At 37.7% G+C, this 22,963-nt stretch overlaps 1 protein-coding gene across 3 annotated transcripts in view; it reads left to right on the top strand.

Annotated features, from left to right (window-relative positions):
* BZW2 (basic leucine zipper and W2 domains 2) overlaps positions 1–22,963 on the top strand; it is a 58,507-nt gene that overhangs the window by 10,598 nt on the left and 24,946 nt on the right. For 2 of the 3 annotated variants that reach the window (XM_064506342.1, XM_064506340.1), the window contains 4 exons: positions 12,013–12,077; positions 18,938–19,114; positions 20,307–20,410; positions 21,574–21,639. In XM_064506342.1, the coding sequence (XP_064362412.1) occupies positions 12,020–12,077; positions 18,938–19,114; positions 20,307–20,410; positions 21,574–21,639 (405 nt within the window). In that variant the 5' untranslated portion in view covers positions 12,013–12,019. The remainder of the gene's footprint in view (positions 1–12,012; positions 12,078–18,937; positions 19,115–20,306; positions 20,411–21,573; positions 21,640–22,963) is intronic. The other variant, XM_064506341.1, reaches the window with a different exon arrangement.

Below are 22,963 nucleotides of genomic sequence, written 5' to 3'. Positions count from 1 at the left end.
GTTGTCAGTCACTTTTAAAGTTAGGTCAAATGAATCCCATCTTTGGGTTCTGTCAGTTGTTTGTTCAGTTAGAAAAAGTGGATGTGTTTTTTTGGCTTAGCTGATTGTGGGCTAAAATGATCAACAGTGAAATAGGTAGTGGTCCTGCCAACTAATAGCGTCAATTAAATTGTCAGTTTTTGCACCAGACTGAGTTGACCTGCAGCTATTCTCACTTCACAGTTTCAGTGTATAGACACATAAGCACTTCAGAAGCAGCTGTACTGTAAATGTTACCACCCTCAAGTGGAATTTTCTGTCTCTATGGTTGAGTGGGGTAAAATATTGTATATGTGCCCCATCTACTTCAGGAGGAAGTAATTGACTCAACTGAAGTAGTTTTTTTAGCTTGGCAGTTTAAACATAGGGTGTAGTTTCGTGCTGTTGGTTAAGACAGTCTAAAGGTTAGCTGTGCTCAGTGGCTTTGCATTTTTTTGCCTTTCTTTGCACTGGCCCAGGTCCTTATCTGACCCAATGTTAAGTTAGTTCAGGAAGCTGAAGAGCAAAAAGCTAGCAAGGGGAGCGAGTTGGCCCATGGAGTGAGCAGATGAATGACCCCGGAGTATGCCAGTGCTGGAGTGGAAATACATGGCTGGGAGTGAATGGAAGGGGGCAGGAATGCCCTTTTCCTCAGCAGCTTGCTGATAGATGGACTTGGTTTAGGAGTATTTTGACATGGTATTTGTCTAAGCCCATCGGAAGTACAGCAGGATTGATTTGTAGAGTAGGATTTGTTTCTTCCCTGCATTTTGGGCTCTGTGTGGGAAGCCACACCATGGTCGGAGCCCTCAACCTCCTGTGCATTGTCATGATTTACAATGTATACAGCAGCCGCTGCTTCACAGTATGGTAAACCTCCATAATGACAATCGATTTACCAACATCAAATTTACTACTCAGCAGTACCAAAGATTTTGAACTTCCACAGGAGGATGGCAGCATGTCTCTCCTTGCTTAAAGGGACTTTAATATGGCTCATCTGCCACAGGCTCTGTTCAGGGGATTTCTTGGGCATTGTCATCCTGAATTTCTGCTGTTGCTTTTGATCTTCCTTGGTCACCACTGCTGTTCTCCTCTCTGTGTCCCCCCAGAGCCTGGTATTTTGGCAGCTGTAATAACTGGCTATCCATTGAATAAAACTGTACCAGTTAACTGCTCTGTAGAAAGGGCTGGTCTTTTTCCTGTTCCGCTTCCTTTACTGACTACCTCACTTCCACAGATGCAGACCTACCTCCTGAGGCAATGATGTGTGTAGTCATGATACTGACATTGATGGGATAATACAGGAAGTTCAAGTAATACAAAACGTCCTTGCTGCGGAATAAAGCAATCAGTTTCTAATTTTGCCTTGTGTATCTAGACTTACCTCTTGAATGAAGGCTTGTAACTTTGAGGGGACTAGTTTCAATGGCCTAGGTCATCCCTTGTGCTACATAATGGTAGTACAGTCGGGAATTTGGGGGAATGCAGGTGTCCTAAAATCTATCTATCTATCTCAATCTGTAATTTCTACTAGCTTTTTGTAATGTCATTATGCTGTTAACGCATGACACTAATAGTGAAAAACAGACCCGAATTAGTGAAGCAACAGCCTAATTTCTCTGGCTTCTAGCTCTGGTGGTTTATATTGCTACTCTCTTTGACTTCGTTATGTGAAAATGTTTCTTATTTCTGAAATTCCAGTCATCTGTAAATATAAATGCGATTTTGAGAACTGGGTTTTCATCTGACTTTAATTATGATCACAATTGCTTATAAATGCATATTTTTGAGGAGCAAAGCTATCAAGATGCGTGTATAGCAAAACAGAGGTGCTAAACAAAATGATTTTCACACTCACTTTATCTTTTTTTCTTTGTCTCCATTGTTTCTTGCTATTACTTACAATGTTGTGTTTATACATTGGCTGTGAATTCTTTGGGATAGTATGATGAATTTTTAAAGCCTCCTGCGTGTTTTGGGAGCCTGGGAGGGGAAGATGGGTTTGGATTACCATCATGGTGTTATGTTCTTGGTTTTATGCATGTATCTTTTCAGACAAGCGTTTCATTTAATTTCATTTGTTGCATTTAATTCCATTTGTGTTGGGATACAACTTGGAATGAAATTAGGAAAGGAAAGCTGAACTGTGGGAATTTAGCAGAGATGTGGTGTTTTGAACACTTCTGTGACTGTCAATGCATCGTATATAAAAATAGAGACTTTGCCCTGCATGATTATTTAACACTTGAGGTAGTAGGGGTATGTATGCATGTTTGTGTTACAACACAGGTAGGAACATAACTGAATTATTAGAATGTTTTCATTATGCATTTTCTTTTTCTCCTGAAGAAAACTGAGCTTGTGCCACTGATCATCTTTGCTTTAACCCTTGAGATTGATGGCCCTCTGGAAAAAAATCTGAAACGTGGACTGAAAGTTTATCTAGCACTATATATGCTTTGCTTTCCTCTCTATTTTAAAAGCCAAGTGCTTGCATTAGTTTGGTTTTCCTTTGTGTCATTTATTTTTTGCTTTTTAATCTTTACCTGAAGTTATAACATTGTCTGACATCAGTTGTGAAAATTCTGATGTCATAATACTAAGACCGATGGCTTCATATAGGAATATGCAGTAGAAAGGGAGTAACTGGAATAAAGCAGCTGCCTTTGTGTAAGTATTTAATATTAAAAGCGTAGCTAAAATAAAATACAGAAGATACAGTTACGGAAATCACAATATTCTATATAGACTAGCTCAATGATGGTGTGGAGAGCGTCTCTCACAATACTGACGTGGTTCAGCTTTTTGTTTTCATAACTAAATAGACTAGCTTGAATGTTCTCCCTCACCCTAAAAAACCCCCAAACTCTAAAGTCCCCTTACGAAACTGATGATATGCTGTCCTGTGACAGTTCTCATGTTGTTTTGTTCTTTCCTGACTACCTTTCCTTCCTGAATTGCCACACAACTCTCAGTGCTTGTCATACTTACTCTCACGTGGAATATGCTGTCACAGATGATTAATACTTGTCTTGGTCATTTGTGGCTTTGAGAGCCTTTCTTGAAGTACAGAGTGAGAAAGAACTACTTGGAATACGTGATGCCTACAAGTTATCTGACCTCAGATCAAAGCTGGACTTATTGGGATCAATTTGCCTTTGCTCTAGAAGCTGGTCTCTGAAAGTGGCTTGTGGTAGACGGATAGTTTTAAAAAAAGGTGGGGAGGAGTTAGATAGATAGATGCGAGAACTACATTTATCTTTCTCTCAATCACTTGTCCTGATTCCTGAAGTATTCAGTTTAGAAGGTTATATAAGCTTGTGTTTAATAGCCCTTGACAGACTTTTCTTTCATGAATTCATCTAAGAGCTTTTGGGGCTTCCATGTAGAGGTGAAGAAATTACTTTCTGAAATAAGACTGGAAGTCCTGGTATGTTAGCTGCCAAATGGTGGGTAGAACAGCAAGTGCTGTGCCTCCCTGCTTGTTCTAGTGCTTCTTCATTCTATACCATCTATTTTTCTGGCTAACCAAGGATAGTAGTTGGTTATGCAGGCACTCTTGGCCTGCGCTATTGGGGTTTCTTTGCGCAATTGCATATCAACCTGTTAATTATTGCTGTGGGATTATTACATCTTGGACTGAGAGGAATTATATCAATCCCTGCCTAGAAAATCATGTCTTATCTGTGGATTGAAGATATTGTAGTGTTTACTCCTTCTATCCTCCATTTGAGAAATTTGTTCACCAAAACTACTGCAGTGTGTCAAAATATGTAGCCAGTTGTGAGAAAGAGGAAGCAGCCACAGGAAACCTGAGACTGCTGTTGAGATAGAGTGGTACGAGTCAATTGGACTCTTTTTCTGTCCAAGTGAATACTGCTGACAATATAATCAGCATTAGTTGATACGTTTGGGAATAGCTGACATTGTGCAAAGCATTCTGTATATCTCATTCTTGCTCTTTGCACCATCTTTTTTTAGCCAGAAATACCAGAATTCATGCATCTCAAAGTTGATTTGTTGCTCTGAAGGTAAAAAGCCATTCATTAACATGGTGCACTCCTTTCCTGTGTACATGTTTTGAAGAAATAATTAGGGAATTCTAACCTAAAACTTGCTTTACTACTTATAGCAGTTGGCATTTGCTAAAGCTGAGGCCTTCACTGCATGCAAGCGTGTAAGAGGTGCTGACTATTAATATTTCCCTCCTCCAATTACTGTATTTAGCTCATGAAAAAAAAAAAAAGCTGTTAGTAATGGGAAGGGATTGCTTTCTGGAGGATCTACACTTTGGATTTGTTTTTTGATTTCTTGTTTTTTTTTTTTTTTTTTTTTTTTTTTTTTTTTTTTTTTAAACATAGCCTTTGTAATTTTGAAGACAACTTATGGGTTGTCAAATACAGCACTGCTATGTCCTGGAGATACTGGTGATCTCCAGTGCTTTTGTTGCTGCTCAGAGCTTTAAGGTAGCAAGAAAAATGGAACTGTCACTTTTCTGATTTTATTGTTATGATATTTCAATTGTGTGAGTAGAACTGACATTGTAAAAATAAAAGTTTTAAGTGTGCTGATACAGTGCAAAAGAGAAAAAGGGAGGACTTGAGCAGAAAGAGTGGTACTGTACATGCGAAATCCACTCTTCGCGTACTAGCCAGCAGCCTTGCAGATTCTAATGCAGTCACAATTAATAGAGATAACAGGAGGAAAAAAGCAATATTCCTGGCTCCTGCAGGCCTGGTATCAGAAATTTCAGAATTTGTCAGCCACATCCACAGATTGCTGTTGAAGATGTAAGGCTATGGTCCAAGTTAGGAGTGAAGCCTATCTGGTAATTCTTTTAATACCTTTCTTCCTAATGGTTGGATTTTTTTTTGTTTGTCAGAGACCTGGGGAAAAAAAAAACCCTTTAAAGTAACTTCAGTAAAAGGATTCTTCCCAGTGTACTGTGACCAGTCTCTAGTACCACTCTCTCTGCTAAACATTGTTTCAGTGAAGAACTGAGTAAGTTGTGACAGTACCTCTATATTCCTGTTTTCCAGAATTTCAGCTAAAATGTTTTTCCTTTAACGTGGTCCTTTCTTACAGTGGTCGCTGAGATGATAGCTGTACCATCTATCCTAAAAATGCAAATATCCCTCTGAATAAAAGAATCCTGTTTTAACATCTGCACAGTCTACTGTGAGTGGTGTCTTGCATAAGCAGAAATACCTTGGCAATTAAGTTTGGAGGAGTATTATGTTCTACTTGTTTTCTAAGTTAACCTGACCCTGATCTCTGCCAATCCTTTTTATCCCCTTCTTTTTCTAAGAGGTTTTGCTGCAGGCAAGACATGCAAGCTTTGAGTTGGATGACTAGCTGTCACCTTAAAATTATTATTAATTGAGTATGAACTGATCTGTGGCACAGTCTCCATTATTTTGAGGTACTTCAGTTGGGAGTAAAGCAGTCTGAGAGAAGAACTTGTAACTGAAAAGTTCCTAGTAATACACTGCCCTTGAAAAATTATATCTCATTCCTCCTCATAGTTGCTAAAAGAATCCTTATTACTGAAAGATAACTTTTTGTGTGTGTCAGCCCTTGTGTTTGACTTGATTTTCTTGACCTATATTTTCACCTGTTAACGATTAAGATTTTTTTTCTCCGTTTTGACTCTGGTGTAACTCATGCATATTTGATATTGTCACTGAATGTGAGACAGAAGTCTGGTGGTTCAGTTTACAGTTGTCTTGACCTTGTGAAGTGCATCTAGAATGCCCTGGTTGTGGGAGGTTTCTTGTTTTTACTTTGTTATTCAGCGGAGCATCTTTAGAAATTCTTTGTCAGTGAGCTAAGCAATGTCCTACTCTCCTGAAATAAGTCAGTTAGGCTGTATCTCTTGTTCAGTGTGTGATTGTACATTAATTGGTGGCAGTGATTTCTTGACTGTTTTTCAAGAAACATATACAACCCATTTTAGCAGTTAGGCAATGTGATTTATAGTACAAATCATAATGAGTCTGTCTTCTCATTTATGTCTGGGTATATTTAGTTCTAATTTGGATAACTAACCACAGACTACCCAGAATTCTTGGCTAGATAATCTTGCATGAGCGAAATTTTTTGTTTTTTTGCTTAGTGTGTGGTAAGTTTCATTTTGTTCTGGCATTTGCTATCTACTGGTTGTGTACTTGCTACAGTATGAAACAAATTCCAGTTGTTTCACTCATGTTTTCTCTCTCCCACCAGACATATTAATAAATGACAAGCACTTTTATTACAACGGACATGTACTCTTCAGTGTGCAAAACACTATCCTATGATTAAAATAATAATAATAATAATTACCTTCAGAGCTTCTGGAAGGTTCTTTTGGGGAAGAGAGTATTCAGTGCTTGTCAAAAACCTGCTACCACACTATCTTCAGATATTCTTAAACATGATATCCACTGGTAACTAAGGCTCTCTTCCAAATACAAAATTAAAGGTCGGTATCAAGTTGCTTCGTGTACTGTAATGTCATAAGCAAAATTAATCCCTAACAGATGATGTATTTTTCAGCAGTAAGCACAGGCATTAACAGTATTGTGTAATTGCATGTAAATATTGAATTGCAAGGTTGATTTTATTTAATCTACCCATAGTAATGTAACTATTTAGTCCCTAAATGTTGCCGTTGAGATCATTTATGGGATATAAATCTGTGTGAGCGAATTTTAACATGGTAAAAATCTGACTTTTGTTGTAGTAGATCTCTGTAATGAATGAGGTCTTCAGGATAAAGGTTTCATAGACACTGTAACTCTGGTGTTGGCCTCTAGGGCCAAACAACAAGATAAATCTTATGGCTTCCAGTGTTGTTTGGTCTGTTGGTTTGTACCATGGTTAAAATTACAGTCTTGTAGGTTATTAGTCATTCTTTGAAAGAATTACATTTTAGGGGTGGAAGGCAAGAGTAGGAAAATGATGATGAGATAGTATAAGTAAATCTGTATAAAGAAAATTTGGGTTGTTTCACTGCAGGTCAACTCTAAGTGAACGTGTTTGGTCTCCCCAGTTTTCCTTAGTCCCTCCTGAAGCACAGTGCTACTCAGAGGGAAAGGAGATGGAGGGCAAGGAGAAGATGGTTTTTTACCTCTCTCCGTTACCTTCTTTAACACTCAGAATCCTCAGAAACAGCAAATAGGTAGAGCTTTCTATTTGCTGCTTTTTTTTTTTTTTTTTTTTTTTTTTTTAACAGTATCAAAGTAACCTTAGAAGGCTGTAGGCAGTATCGCTGCTACTCTTCATAACACTAGCTGGCAGACATACTAGCTCAAAAGTGTAAATAAAGAACTTTTCCCTCACAGAGACTGAATCTGGGAAATGTCAGCACCCAAGGTGATTTTCTCAGCATTATGAGTGTGTGAAAACTGTGCTATAGCAGAAAATGTTTTACAGCTGTGACTATCATCATTGCTATAAGGTGAACTCTGTAACAACTGCGCAGGTTGTCTAACAGATGTTCATTGCTTTTGCTCTGCTCTCATTGTACTAATTCGTTGTGAAATGTGTGTGGAAAAAGAGGAAAAGAGAATCCCAGCACTGGCTAAATATCATAGTGGAAAGTGGAAAGCTTGAAAAGAATTTGGCAAGGACCTGTGGCTACATCATATCCGCTCTATCCTGTCATCCCTTTAAAATGCTTTGTTCTTCTGTACTGAAAATGATTTATGAGTTTTCCACCTACAGATTTTGTTAGCTCATAATCTAAATGTCTGCTGCCTTTTAGGCAGCTGCTCCCTGTACACTGACGTATTTCCTCTCTAGTAAGATTGTAAGGGCAGCACAGGGCCTCTGTGTCACTGGCATTCTGCAGACTGCTCTTAGCATAACCCCTTGGCTTGTCACTAAACAAACAAAAACAAAAAGACCCCCAAAACCTAAGTCTGAAGTCTGAAACTGAAATAGTGAGAGGATGAAAACACCTAATAGCAACAGTGAATGAAAAAGACCCAGTAAAACTTCTTAATGTCCTGGATATTCCAGTTCTGGTGAAAAGAAGATTGACCTTGATGCATATTTTCAGTAGAAACTCTCATCATCTTTATTTCTATTTTATTTGGCTTCTGTCTTACGTAGCATGTGCTAATGTCTTGTATGATGTCTGGGTAAGGGAAAGGAGAGGGAAATAATTTTTGCTAGCATCCACGCCTTTGAGAATTCACGGTGCTGTGGTGGTGCTCTAATGGCTCTTTTCAGCGCTGTGTTTGATTTGAAATCACGAGTTTCCTGTGGGAAGTTTTCTAGCCCCTAAGGAGAGAATCAAGAGCAAAGCAGCTATTACTGAGTTTTTTCCATCTTTGATAGAGCAGTGGTATTTGTTTCCAAAAAAAAAAAAAAGAAAAAAAAAAGAAAAAAAAACCAACAAAAAAAGGTGTGCTAAGGAGCTATTATTTCCACATCTTTTGGCCTACTTCCTGCTGGCTGGCAACTCATACAAATAGTGGTCAGCACTGGGCTCTAAGATATAAGGATGACTTGTTTTGGGTTTTCTTTTAGAAGGTATTTCATGTCTACCTTTACCCATCACTTATACCTTTAGGCCTCTGAAACCGTTATTACTTACCTAGCTGGCATTTCAAATTTATCTTCGGCTTTATGCTACTCAGACCTTGTAATTTTCAGAATGGAGAATGTGTGTTCAAGGTTTTTATGGTTTAGTAGGCTTCATGTCACTTGATAGTCAGGTTGCATTACAGTGCAATCAAATGTTCCATGCAAGTTTGAATGCCCCTGTACGGAACTTAGAGCAGGACAGAAGTGATCGCTGGACAGTGCATATTCTTTATTAAAAATAAAATAAATAGTTTTTATATTGGATTCACTTTCATAAGTTTTAACACTCATTCAGGCACCTGATAGGGTGGCAACAGCTCTATAAAATCTTGTTTGCAGTATTTAGCATCATTTGTGGTACAGATATGTCCTACACTTGGCTTACAGATGACTGGTTCAGTTTTGCTCAGGCTCAGCCTTCTGCATTTTTTTGATGAAAGTGCCTTTTCTCTTCCCAGGCCAGTGCTTTAGGGAGTGCCTTATAAAGCCTGTCCCTTGCTGGAACGGATTATAGTGCAATGCATTTAAAGCTAAATATAGATGAAGGCAGATCCTGTGTGCCTAGTAATTAGCTGCTCAAGAGACTTCTGTTGCACTGAACCTCTAGTCATTAAATCTGCCGCAAGTGGTGAGTTTTACTTTGTTTTTGTTGCTGTTCCCAGCTCTCTTAAAAGGCATATTTTATATCTACAGAAAACAGTTTTGAAATCCAGTAGTTGAGCTTCAGGTGTATGCAGCTCTTCTAGCAGTGGAAAAAGATGTCACACCAAAGGAAAAAAAGTCCAGTGCTAGAAGCTTAACATACATGTTTCTATCTTTATAGCAACTGGAAAACCATACTGATATCACCAGTTTGGAGGTCAGATGTCTTTATTCATTTTATTGCCCCCAAGGCTTCTGTTTTTTCATTAAGACATTAAGCAGTGTTGATACTAGTCTGATGGCATGTTTATGCTCTGAAAGAGCAGTGACAGTAGAATTATTTCACGTGTGTTATGTGGCTTGCTTGATACTTCCTTTCCAAACATCGTGGGCACCTCCTGTAATTGACTGAAACTCGTATTTTTATTCTCAGAACAAGAGAAAAGGTTTTGTGGGCACTAGTAAAGTGTATGAACAATCAAAAATACCTGGGAGAGTATTATACTTTACAGATCAGTCTTTCACAAGTAATTGATGATCACAGAGACAAAGCAGATAAATTTGCCAGACCTAGCTGGTCACTAGTTAGAAGCTGTGCCCTTGCTGACTAGTAGATTATCTGCCTAATTAACTTAAAAAGCAACTCCTGTTTCTCTGTCACTGAGACAGGCAAGTGGAGGGAAAGGCTAGCTTTATCTTATGAGGCTCCTGATCGCAGAGGAAAAGAGACTTTTGACCTCTGTTGTGAGGAGAAGCTTGGATCCTACACCACTTTAAGAGCTCCTATGATACCATGGTTTGATGTTTTTAACTCTCTTTGCAGATGGGCAAAATCATTTCCAGAAGGCTATTTAGTGTTGCAGGTTTTTTGAAATTAACTTATTCTGTTAAAACTGTAGCTCTTTTCACTCTGTTGAAAAAAAATTATATGATAACAATCTCAGTTATAAATGTGAATCCCTCAGTTTAACTTCTAGTTGCACCTTTTTATTTTTTTTATGACTTGCGGGAAGCAAAACCAACGGTGAATTTGAAATTTACTGGCTCTTCGCCATGCATGCTGGCATATTCTGACCCTAGATAAATCATAGACTTAGACTAAAAAGCACTGATTTGTTGAGTTACACACTTAAAACACTGCTAAAGTGGCCAGCTAGTGACGTTGTGAATGGAAAGATAGTCTGGTGAATGGGAGAATATTACATAGTTAGAACAGTCTTAACAGAGTTGTTAAATAAATTCTTAGGGGCAGAGAGACCATTACTTGTATAGTAACGTGTGGTTGATATACAGTCTTTCTAGCCATGGTGTTTGAGTTTCTCTTTATGTGTGGTAGGAAGAAGTGTTGGCGAAGGTATGTGCTTTTAAACCAGGCCTGCAGTAGCATTAGTCTCGTATTAAATTTTTAATTTAATGAGTCCATGATGAAAAAATATATATAATATAAATTTACATAAAATCAAACTTCTTGGAACATACCCAAAGTACAAAGTCTCTTGCATAGTAAGGCTTAATTCTGGGTGAGGGAATCATATATAACACTGAATGATCTGCAGGATGTGAAATAGATAGGCTGCTAGTCTTCACACCAGCACTGTTGGCAGCGCAAGAGGAAGACTGAAAGGCTGTGAGAACTGCGACAACTGCTAGGTGCAACAGGACTTGATTGTATTCAAGGTTGTTGGTATTCATCTGTCACTTTAGTTACTTGTTGCACAAGCTGCATCTCATGTGATTTAGCTAACTATATCCTTAGATAAAAAGGCATTAATATATACACTTCAGATTTTTTTAAATTGCATGGTAAGACTTGCAGTTAAGATCTGAATCTAAGCCTAACTGTTGTTGTTGTATGTTGTGCCGTATACATCCTTACCTATGCATTTGTACACAAAATCGATGAGGGAGGGAGGAAAAGTTTGCTATCTTTTATTATGTTTACAACACATACAGGGTATTAGGAGCTAAAAGCTTCTAAAACGTATTGGTAGTTAGAAAAAAATATTTGAGAGGATTTCGATGCTTAAAAAATTGTCTTTGCGGTTAGACCATCATTATTTCTTCGTCAGGAACTGCGTGTAGCCCTGAGAGTCTGTCTGCCCAAGGCTGTTGACAGCAGAAAGGCTCCCTGTGATGAGCATCACAGAGGACGAGGCTTGTGCCATGTTGAGCCCCACAGAGTTAATTCTCGGGCGTGTTTCGTGGCGTTTTCTGCGCATTCTGCATTTGCTGTATGGGCTACGCTGTTGTGCCCCTTCCCTGGCTGTAAGGGGGAGCAGAGGCTCCTTTATGTTCCTGCTCAGGTTTGAACTCCATGTTGTGCAGGGAGAACTAGCTTTTCAGTCTATTCCTTGTATTTATGGATGATGAGCAAAAGGATGCCGAGGTGACAGAGGGACAGGAGCAGTAGTTCCACTCTTGCTTACTTTCCAGCTTTCTACGTTGTACATTTGCCCAGGTGTGCAAAGTGAGAGTGTCTCCACAAAGAACACAAAGCTTTTTTTGTTTCGTTTTTTTTCTCAACAGAAATACTGAGAGCCAGGCTTTGAAAGAAGCACATCTCGTTGAAGTTATACTTGTATTGTAGTACTCTTCATCTTTAAAACGATGCAGTTATTCTTCGAATGTACATCCAGAACTTTCTTTCCCTTTCACGTGGCAGGATTTTACTACACTGGATGTTTGTTTTGTTTTTAGGTTATACTGTTGTCTGTAAATATTATAGTAAAAATACCATTTTCTTTTTCTTTTCTTTTTTTTTTTTCCCCCCTCCAGAAATTTTATGAATAAGAATCAGAAGCCGGTGCTAACAGGCCAGCGGTTCAAAACTAGGAAGAGGGGTAGGTTAAGTTATATATATTTGTTTGCTTGTTTGTTTTGTTTTATTTTCCTCTATGTGAAAATGACTAACAACAATGCAGGTGAATTATCTGAAAGTTTAATAGGATTAAAGTTTTTCTCTCCTTCAGTCATATTAAGAATACAATTATTATTTTTAACAAAACTACGAAGCTTTTATTATTTTTCTCTATGTATTTTAAGACTTTGTATAAAAACTTCATGCTTGAGTTTAATTGTTATTAGTCTTGTTGAAGCCTTGGATAAGGAATTGAATTCTAATTGGGTGTCTAACTTATTTATGTTTTAGGAAAAATGCTTATTAAATGTATGCTTCAGCTGTTTCTGGAAATGTTGCTTTTAATTAAGGAAGCAAAATGTATACTTCTGGAGGATTGGTTCTGGATTTTTTGTAGTTGATTTTTGCTTTTATTTCTTTGGGTCAAACTAATGGCATCTTTGTAAGTGAAGCTTTTGCTTCTATTGAAAAGGAATTTGCTTACCCTTTGTTCTTCCCTCTCCCATGAGATGGTCAGATGATCTCATTGGGCCAGAAATCTTCAACAACAGAGGTTAGAAAACGAAAAACTAAAAAAAAAGAAAAAAGAAAAAAAACAAAAAAAAAACCTAAAAAAAAAAAGCCCCAAAAGACTAATATTTATTTCTGCTCCATATGTGAGCGTGGTTTATTTCTTATTATTCACATACCTAATTACCATTAGATAAGTCCATGTTTTAATAATTTTAACACTGAGCTTTTATAAACATGATCTTTCCTTTTTATATACAATGTTTTGTAATTTTTTAAAGAAAACTACGTAGTGATAATTATACTGTTTATCAAAGTAGTCTTACAGTCAATCTCATTCTACCATGCTTGTTAGCATGGTAGAGCATGCCTAGCTTAGAATTCATTTGCCATGGTTTATGTGTCTGAAACAATAAATGAATACCCAACACTTTGCAGCAGAGACTAAATATGCATTTAAGAAATCAAATATTTTCAGGAAAATGCCTTCTTTGTGAAAAGAAAGCCTAGAGTTTTCTGTTGCAGCGTAAGATTATTTTAGCGCACACAGTTGGAACTCCTGTCTGTCATAACAGGCTTTTCCCATCTTGACTTTCCTGTTTCTGATTAAAAGCTAACACCTGGCCTTAGCTTCTCATCATGGATGATGTAAATAAAAATATTTTCTCAGTATAAATGAGAGAAACAAAAAGTTTGTAGCCTTTCTCAGAAAATTACTAAATCTGTTGTGAATCTGAGGAGCTGAGTGAATGTCTTAAGATCTAGGAAGGCTATGAAGCTTGGGTGAGAGTTGTGAAATAGCTTGACTGCAGTCCTATTAAGACGTGATTTCAACTTTGTCTCGTCTTTCCTCCTTTACACACATCATTTCCTCTATTATTTCGACTTGCAGGGTTCATACAGGTGGAATTTCTTAAACTACAAATGTCCTTACTTTGATGCATATATCATATAATGCTTGTAAGTGTGATTAATATAAAAGAAGCTTCTATTGTGTATAAATAAATGTCACAATGCTGCAGTAGTTAGTAGGATTGACCTTCTGTCAGCATGGTCCAGAAGGTTGCCTGATAGGTAGCTGTACACTGTGTTAACTAATAACAGTATAGATGTAGCTAGAGGAGTAGAATTAAAATATATTATATATTGTACAGACATGTTTCTCTAACAATTCCTAAAGAAAAAACTCTTTCAGATCAACCAGTAAATGCAAGTCAGAGCTATGCATACTGCTGGATTGATCAAATGTATTATTCAGTCTAGTTCAGTCAATTATGGTACATATGTTATTTGCTAAAAATAACTGGAAAAGGTTCTTTTTCATAAAGACTTCCTTTTCTTTCCATGTTTTGCACAGTATTTAGCATGATGTGTCCTAATTCTGGTTTGGTCTTTGGCACCTATTACAATACAAGTAGTAAACACAGAATTACATACACAACTTTTCTTTAATTCAATTATCTGCTAAATTTTTATTAAAGTGATTAGAAGTGGCACTGGATACTGGATGACTGTGTCGAAGAAGGAAAAGGCTTTGTCAGGGGAGAGTTGAAGTTTTCTTTTTTTTTCTTTTTTTTTTCCTCTTTATACTAAGTTAATTTAAATGGGATTTGGGATATTAAACAGCTTTAATATAGAAATCTTAACGTGCAAACACTTCTTTATGGGTTTAGAGGATAAATATCTCTTCTTCAAAAATGGTGGTATCCTGGTTGCCCTAATGTTTGAGTATCCTGCTTATAAAAATTGTAGAAGCCTGTTTCATTTTTCTAGGTGCAGAGGGCTTGAGGAAGAGGAATGTCTTCTTAGCCCTTCAGTGTGTGTATATATACACTTTATATATATATATATATATATATATATATATATATCATAGCAGTGGCACAGATAATATTAGCCCTATAGAATTAATTCACAGATGGAGACTTGGACTAGAAGATATTAGTTTTATTTTGTTCTTATTCTAACTTCCAGTATAGCCAGGGTCATTGATTTTTACCCAGACATGACTGAGCTCAGTGACTGGTTTGGGTATAGCATTTCAGGTCTCAGGCTCCTCTGCTGTGTGTTGAAGGCAGTTAGGTGGGTCTGAAATGCACAAACGCTGCAGGGAGTTGGTTGAGTGCGAGGTGATACTTTTGCCTCTCTGCTGCTCGCAAAGGCAGTACCAGTCTGAGGTGAATGTTTTTCTTATCCCCAAAATGAGCTATATGCTTGGCTCAGAGCGTGGTGAGGTGCGACACTGCAGTCGGGCATCTAATAAAAATAACTGGCCATCCAGGCTCCGTTGCTGATCTGCTAGCTGCAGCTGATCTCTGAATGTGAACAATTTCTGAGCTTTCAGCCAGCAGAAAGGAAGATGATTTTTTCTTATTATTATTTTTAAGTTTGAAAATGTGCTTAGTGACTAAAATATCTTTAAAAGAGAACTATGACCTGAAGGAGGAACCTGTATATCCCATTCTTTCCAGCTCTGTCAGTTAAATAAAAAGTATCAACCTTGCCTCCCTGGCTGTGGCTTATGTGTAGTGGCAGGCATTAAAATCACTTTAAAAGATGTGAGGGAAGAAAACTGGTATTGTAAGTGGAAGAACCTTCTGAGGCAAGGAGGCATGTCACAGTTCCATATTAAATTTTTAGCAATCTGGATAAAGAATTGTTTGGTTGATTCTTAATATAATTTCTGTATCTATTGAATACTGCATTTTTGGCGGTAGCTGGCATCTGACCAGGATTCGTGTTTATGGCACAGATACATGGGATATGAGTTGCTTTGGAGCACTCCATGTACTTGCATGCATGCAAATTTCTTTCTTTTAATCTGGAGGAAATGAGAATAGCAAAAGTACGAGTAGGTAATAAGGAATTATTACATGCCCAGAAAGCTGACGGATACCTACAGGACAAAAAGTCTGCGGAAGTGTTACCAGGAACCAGCAGTGCACGTTGTTTAAAGTGAGCTGACCGAGGCACCACCTGAGACCTAAATTTGTTCCCATAATATAGATCACATAGAGTTAATACTGGCTAAGAAGAGGGTAGGGAAAGGTAAATTGCAGTGTAGAAAGAACCTGCGTAAAACAATGCTGACTACTTTCTTTCAGGAAGAAAATTATCTAGTAAAAAGCCAAACACCTTTATGGTAAGAGGAGGTCAGAAGGGGGACCAAACGGAGCATCTCATTTCCTTCTTCCACAGAAGTGTGTGGACCTTTTGTTGAAGAGTTAAGATTAATTCCTAAGGAGAGAAATATAAATGTATTTTGTGATTTTCTTAGAAGCAAAAGAAAGGAAATAAGGATCTGGGAACATGATGGAAATGAAAAGCTTGTATAGCACTGCTGTGTTGGATGTTGCATGCATTGCATCTGCAAGGTACACCTGCCTCCGCTAGCCCATGATTGAAACTGTGCTTGTTTACTAATTATGTACTTGACAGCTCAACATGCCATCACCACTTCTTGATGATGGCTTCTTACTCAGCCTGTTGTACTAGATCAGCATATTGCTCTTCAGTATATTAGTTTGGCAGGAAAAAGTTTTGGTAATGTTATAAATCGCTCTTCATGCAGTAAGAAGAGTAGATCTGCTCTTCCTGTGTAAGCTTTTTGATTGTAATAGAAAAGAAAATAATAGGGTACTTCAGATGAGAGGAGGACTTCTGAGGCAGAAGAAGAATCTGTTTAAAATAGCTAAGCAAATACTAGTCATGGTGTTTGTGTTTGTACTGAAGTCCATGTACCCATGGTACCAAGCGTATAATATCTTTCAGCTTAAACACCAGAACATCTTAAACTTTCTGGCAAAAATAAAATTGAAAAAGTAAGAAAGTTTTTTTTTTTCTTTCATCTCTTAAGACAGAAGACTGTCTTTCTCCTGGTTAATGTTTCATCCAGCGTGCTTTTTTACCATGTAAATAATACATACTTATGTGGTAACCCAAAAGAGAATAACTATACTCAGATACTTCTTTATGGGTGGAGCTGTGTTTCTTGTGCACAAATGAAACTGCCTGGAGTACACGTAGTGAAGTACATACACTTTAGCAAAAGCCTTGTTTGTGTGTGGGTTGGTTGGTTCATTGCTTGTTTCGGGCTGTCTTAATAGGTCAGGTTGGAAGAAAGGTGGACTTGAGTAGTTGGTAACTGAACACTCTGATGGCTCCTATGGTATTCCAGTAGTGTGTCTTTCTGTAGGCATTTTCCCAGAGCAAAGACATGTTCTTCAGCTTCCCACCCAGCCCTCTGGGGCTTGTCCACCATGCGCATGCTCTACAGATCTCCAAGACGGTTACTCAAATGACACTCTAGATCTTGGTTAAGGGTCAAAATAACAGGACTGAGAGCCCGGCAATCTCCAAGGTTGGGGGTGAAGTAAAAGCCTGGGAAGAAGTCACTGGTAGCCCAGCAAAGGGGCTTATTGAGTGGTTTATTGGATGGTAGAAGAGAAGCTAATGTTGGCACTGTGATTGTGTGCATCCATTTAGGAAGAACTGGGTCTGGGAACAGGTAGTTTTCATGAGCATGGGTGTCAATGGAGCAGAGTAATCCTGACTATTGCCTCAGGGGAATACAGGACCAAACCTCATGGGGACAGATGATAAAAGCAACAAGCCATTACAGCTAGGCATAGCTGTAAATCTCTGGAGAATAAGGTGATGTGGTGTTTTTTCAGTGCAGGAAATGCTCATGAGCACTTGACAGACTGGAGCTGCTATTGGCAACATACTGCCAGGTTTCTTGGAATGATATGTTGATTAATCCCCTTAGCTTCCAAAAGGCCTGTGACTAAGCGGGGAAAGCACTGCTTTGTGCTTTCCAAATATGAGTATTATGAGGGAGAAGGGAGGCATTGAAAGAGGGAGAGAATGTGCAAATGATGAACTGAAGTTGGTGGAAGGAATATTTGCACTGCAAGCAGATGCAGAGAAACACAAACAGATGCAAATGTTTCTATGTTAAAAATATTAAAGCTGGTAAAAGTAGGCATTGTAAGATAGTTATTTAATTGCCTGAAGGCTGTGGTGGTAGTAGGAAGGATATAGGGGGAAGAAAGACTATCAGAAGTCACGGTATTTTGTGGGTTGCATTGGGTTAATATTTGAGATTAAAAGCTTCCCCAAAGAGCTGCAGAGAAAGGAAACCTGCAGCCAGAGGATGTAATGTCTAGAACTTAATCTCCCACACACACAAAAAAAAACAACTTAAGAGTTGCATCTGGCAAGTTGCAGACTGCATTAGCACATATTTAGACAGGTTTTTTTTAAAAAAAAAAATCCTCATTCATCTCAGTAACTAAAACCTCTGGATTTATGTTCAGGAAATAATATGACTAGGTTTCTTAGGAACTTGTATCAAAATTTATGTTAGCAAGTGATAACAATCTAAAATTATTTAGAATGTCACAAAACACCTTGCAGTTATGTGATTGAAGTCCAAAGTTGTTTCAGTAGTAACAAACATTCCATATGTGCACGTGTATAAAGTCAGGACTTGCTTTGCTAAGAAGCTTCCAATATATATGGTAAGCTATTAACAGTCTGCAGGAAAAAGCAGCAGGAGGTCTGCATAAATCTACCTAGCTTTATCAGGAGTTTGCAGTTACATCTGTTGTGACTAATGGCTTTGACTTAGGGATGTTGTTTTCTGGTCACTTTGTTAATTGAGTTCAACTAGGGACAGTTGTAGGCATAGCAGTGCCTTTCTGTGTTCCTGGTTCTGCTCATGTCTATGAATATGAAAAAAAAATTCTTGGTCACACCATGTTACAGTGTCCTGAACACTTACAGAGATACTATTTTGATGAATGCTTTGATCTCCTCTCTTCTTGAAGACTTTTCTTTTTGAAAACATTTTAGCTATGCAGCTGTAGTTATTTAAAGAAAAATATCAAGAAATGAAAAAGGAGCTGTTCCTACAGTGAGGTTATTTAGACAAAGTTGACATATCTTTTATTCTGCTATCAAATTTAACAATGTATAAAAGTATGCACATGGAATAAAATCTTCAACAAGAGTAGTAAGAGTATGAAATTCAAAAATAATTCCAATAGTTGCATTCCCAACTTCCCATTTTTATTTATCCTTGCTTGATTACACAGTGTGTGTTTGGGTATTTTTTTGAGGGTGAGGAGAAGGAAGCAAGGCTGAAACACTGCAAGATTTCCAGAGGTAATACAAGCCAACTGAACAAACTTTTACACAGTGTGTTGACCAGAATGGGAAGAATGACGTTTGTGTGCCACAATCATTTCAATTGCTAGTTGCATGGGAGTTTAACAGAAAACTTAAAAACTGACTGCCTCTCCTTTTTCTTCTCCTTCATCTCTGTTTCAGATGAAAAGGAGAAATTTGAACCCACAGTCTTCAGGGATACCATTGTCCAAGGTCTCAATGAAGCTGGGAGTGACCTGGAAGCTATAGCCAAGTTTCTGGATGCAGCAGGCTCACGGCTTGATTATCGCCGCTATGCTGACACCTTGTTTGATATTTTGGTGGCTGGCAGCATGCTAGGTAAAATGCAGTGTATCAGTGCAGAATTTTGAGGATCAGTCTTGCTTTGCTTAAGATGCTGTCTTCCTGTACAAAGTAGAAATGATAAACTATTACAATTCACCTACTTAGATACTTTTTGGATCTAATGTCATAGAGTTGTTTATTATTTGTAGTGCAGTAATACCTAGGGACTTGGTTGTGTGACACGTTCTGCAAATATAGCAGAAAATGGATACTGCTGTGCGAACCCTTCAGTCTAAGCTGAAACAGCATATAAATGCAACAGAAAAGAAAATGAGAGAGAGGATGACAAGAGGAAATGAGCGAATTTATTAGCATTAGAAAGCATAATATGGCACTCCAGGTCACTAGCTACTGCAAAGATTTCTTGGTAGACATTACAACAAAGGCAAGTTAAGAGAACTGAAGGATAATGAGGAAGCTTTGTGGATGCTTATGGGGAATTCCAGGTAACAGTGGCAGCATGGGAGAAAACACACCTTTTGCCTTCCTCTATATTTGGAATAAGTAGGCATTTTTTACTGATTATGTCAGTTTGATTCCTGCTTCCTATTCTTTGATATTTAAGAACTTAAGATTTTTATTTCATAAGATTTAAGGGCATGCAGAAAAGGAGAGCCAGTAGAAAGATTTTTTTTTAAGAAGTTCTCAACAAAATAATTCAGGAGAAATGTTTTTGCAGCAGTGTTTTGAATATTTACATGGGGTCGATAAGAATTGGAGAGGTCAGGAGGACATTCCAAGCCCTCAAATTAGTAACAGAGCGCTACTACTTTTGCCTTTGGAAAAGATTTACATTATTGTAATGTGTAGAGTAGTACTTAAAGTAAGTGCTCCAAATAAGTATCAGTCGTGCTCCAACCAGTTCTTATTTGATCACACTCAGTACTCTCAAAAGCTGCTAAGATTTCTTAGTGTGACCTAAATTTTTCTGTTCTTAGAGGTCTGTGTGATCTAATACGTAGCATATTGACCAGCTGATCTTTGTCAGGTGCCACTACAGCTTAATTAACCTCTGACTTTGTCTTTTTGCCCTCTACTCTTTGCTCTCCCCTGCCAGTTCTCACTCCACCTTTTATCTCAGTGATATCAATATAAGAATTGTTAAATTTTATAGTTCTGGAACGTTCTCTAAATAGAGATTTTTTTTCCCCTGTGTTTTTGTTTTTTGTTTTTTTCTTTCTTTTAGCTCCTGGAGGCACACGCATAGATGACAATGACAAGACCAAGATGACCAACCACTGTGTATTTTTTGCAGATGAAGATCATGATGCCATCCGAAACTATGCTCAGGTCAGGATTGTTAAGGGACCCTGTGGTTGATTACAGTTTTCCATTTATGTATGCAGAGAGATTATAATGGGACAGACTGACTAGCCTGCAGTGACTAGTTATAGGGTAATTGAAAATTCAGCTAAGCAGTAATCTGCTCTGTTTCCATCTAACCTGTAATTTTTAGTAAGAAAAAAAGGATGTCTAGGATTTTGTCATGGTTGGCAACCATTTTTATTGCAGAAAGCTGTCTTATTTATTTCAGTCTACTGTGAGGGTAATGATTTGTTTATTTACTTTCTTATCTCTCCCTTTTCCCATCTGAGTGCACCCTGCACCTATGCTTCTCCTGCTTTTATGATCTTTTAGTCACATGATGGGGTTAAAAAAAAAAAGATAAAAAAACCACTAAGTATTTGCAGGAGCATAGGTTTTGTAAAAGTAGCTCTGTGAAACGTTCTTCCTCTTTCTGTGGCTGTAGCATGTTTTGCAAGCATTTGTGTTAATGTGTTTGATAAAGATTCTGTATTGAGTGAAGATACTCAGCAGTGCTATTTGACTGCCTCACTGTATTCATTCACACCTGACAGCTTCCCCAGAAAGCTACATTATCAGAGGAAGGGTGCAGAGTGGAAATTTCCTATATCTGTTAACCTCCTCCTACCCCTTCTCCCCTCCTCCTTGAATCCATGGATAAACTAAAAGGAGAGTAGAACAAAATTTTGAGAATCGGGACAAGAAAATTCTCAAACAGTAGTAAATGTTCTTTGATTCAAACATTGCTGGTATAAAGCAAGAATTGCAAAGCTTGTTTTCTAATTTTTCAGTTTTGAACAGCCTGACAGAGGAGGGTGTTTCATGGTAACTCACCAGACAATGCAACAGATGATTGCACAAATATTACACTGCTGACTGCTTATTTCCTGAAAACAATGTCTTTATTAATGTCTAAAAGAAAGCTATAGAGCAGAATATGAAAGTAGGAGAAGCCACCAGTGCTACCTGTTTTTTTTTTTTCTTTCCTGTTGCGGAGAGGCTTTAAAAAAAAAGAATTGAGTCTCATCATGGATTAGCCAAAGACATTCTTTAAAAGATTTGCTAGTGGCAGTCTTGTTTCCCTTTGCCTTTTTTTGTAAAAGAGACTGGCTACAATGTTTACATATTTAATCTGTGTTTATCTTTAGGTCTTCAATAAACTTATCAGGAGATACAAGTATTTGGAGAAGGCGTTTGAAGAGGAAATCAAAAAGGTAATGTTGGTAGCAGTCTCCTCTTGCAGGTTAATATTCCTTACTCTATATCTAATGTAATGTGATGTTTTTATTTAGCTCAGCCGGAAAAGAGGGTGGAATCTACAGTTTGCAGAGGTGGCAGTTTTAATCTGAAACTTTCGCTCCATGAGAATACTTCTAGTAGCACTTCATCTAGAGTAATTCTGAAATAATGATTCCTTTGGTTGCTTTGACCAAACTCACCTTCTCTGCACTTTTCTGTGCAGGACTTCCATGTGCTTGAGAGTATGGCTTATACTGTGATAAGGTGTTACTGTCCTGTCAATAAAGCAGGTTTCTGTGGTTTTTTTTCATGCAGTAAATGCAGATCTGCCTTGCAAAATGGCACTTGATGCATGAGTACTAAACTGCTCTTACGATATAGAATGATTTCCAATGACAAGTTTTGAATTTAAGGCCGTAGATAGATGCAGGAAGAGAGTCATTATCACACTGGCAGAGTTCTCAGAGGATTTGTTTGTTAAACTGTTGTAGATGTTTGTAGATTTTTTTCTTTTTGTCTTGTGATACAGAATTCCAAGGAAGCAGGAGAAATCTGGGCAGAAATTGTTGATAAGAATAAATATATATTTATTTCAACTATTTTAAGTTCCTAGTGACAGATGTGAATATTGTCTTTTTCTTTCTTGTTTTTAATGGCCTGAATAAGTAATAACACTGTGCTGTGCCATAAGTTAGAAGTATATTTACGTATTATTTAAACATTAGAAAGATCAGTACAAGGGTGAAGTGAGGGAAAGTCTGGAGTGATGCCTCACCACCTTCTTCTGTGATTGAATGAATTTGGCTCTTATTTATACATTCTTGCTCATATAGGAAATTGTTTTTGCACTTGTGACCTGAATGCCTATTAACTGAGGCTGATTGTACAATACATCACTCTGAAGCCCTAAATTTACCTCTGTCCCCACACAGATCTAATGTTCTTGCTGTTAATTACTATAATCAGTGACATGAGAAATGCTGACTCATAGCATTCAAGTTGCAGAGAGTGTTCAGCATATTAAGCAAATGCCATGTCAGTTCAAACTGCCTCCTCTTTTCTGTTAACTTGCCTGGGTTTGAATCCTTTGAGTTTATAAGAATTCACTTTGCACACTAGTGACAAGATGAGACCATGGTCAATGTAGAATAATTTGACTCTTCAGTTGAGGAACAAATGCCTCTGATTTGAAGATTAACCATACATTAGCTTGAGACAAAGCACAAATCTGAAGCACAGTTTAACTGGAGGCTGGAGTCATGATACCTGAAATCTTACTTAAAGCTTTTGAAAGCATCC

Source organism: Dromaius novaehollandiae, chromosome 2 (assembly GCF_036370855.1).
Source record: "Dromaius novaehollandiae isolate bDroNov1 chromosome 2, bDroNov1.hap1, whole genome shotgun sequence".
Lineage (NCBI taxonomy): Eukaryota > Metazoa > Chordata > Aves > Casuariiformes > Dromaiidae > Dromaius > Dromaius novaehollandiae.
Note: the sequence above shows the minus strand (reverse complement) of the source record. Positions and strands in the feature narration are given on the sequence as shown.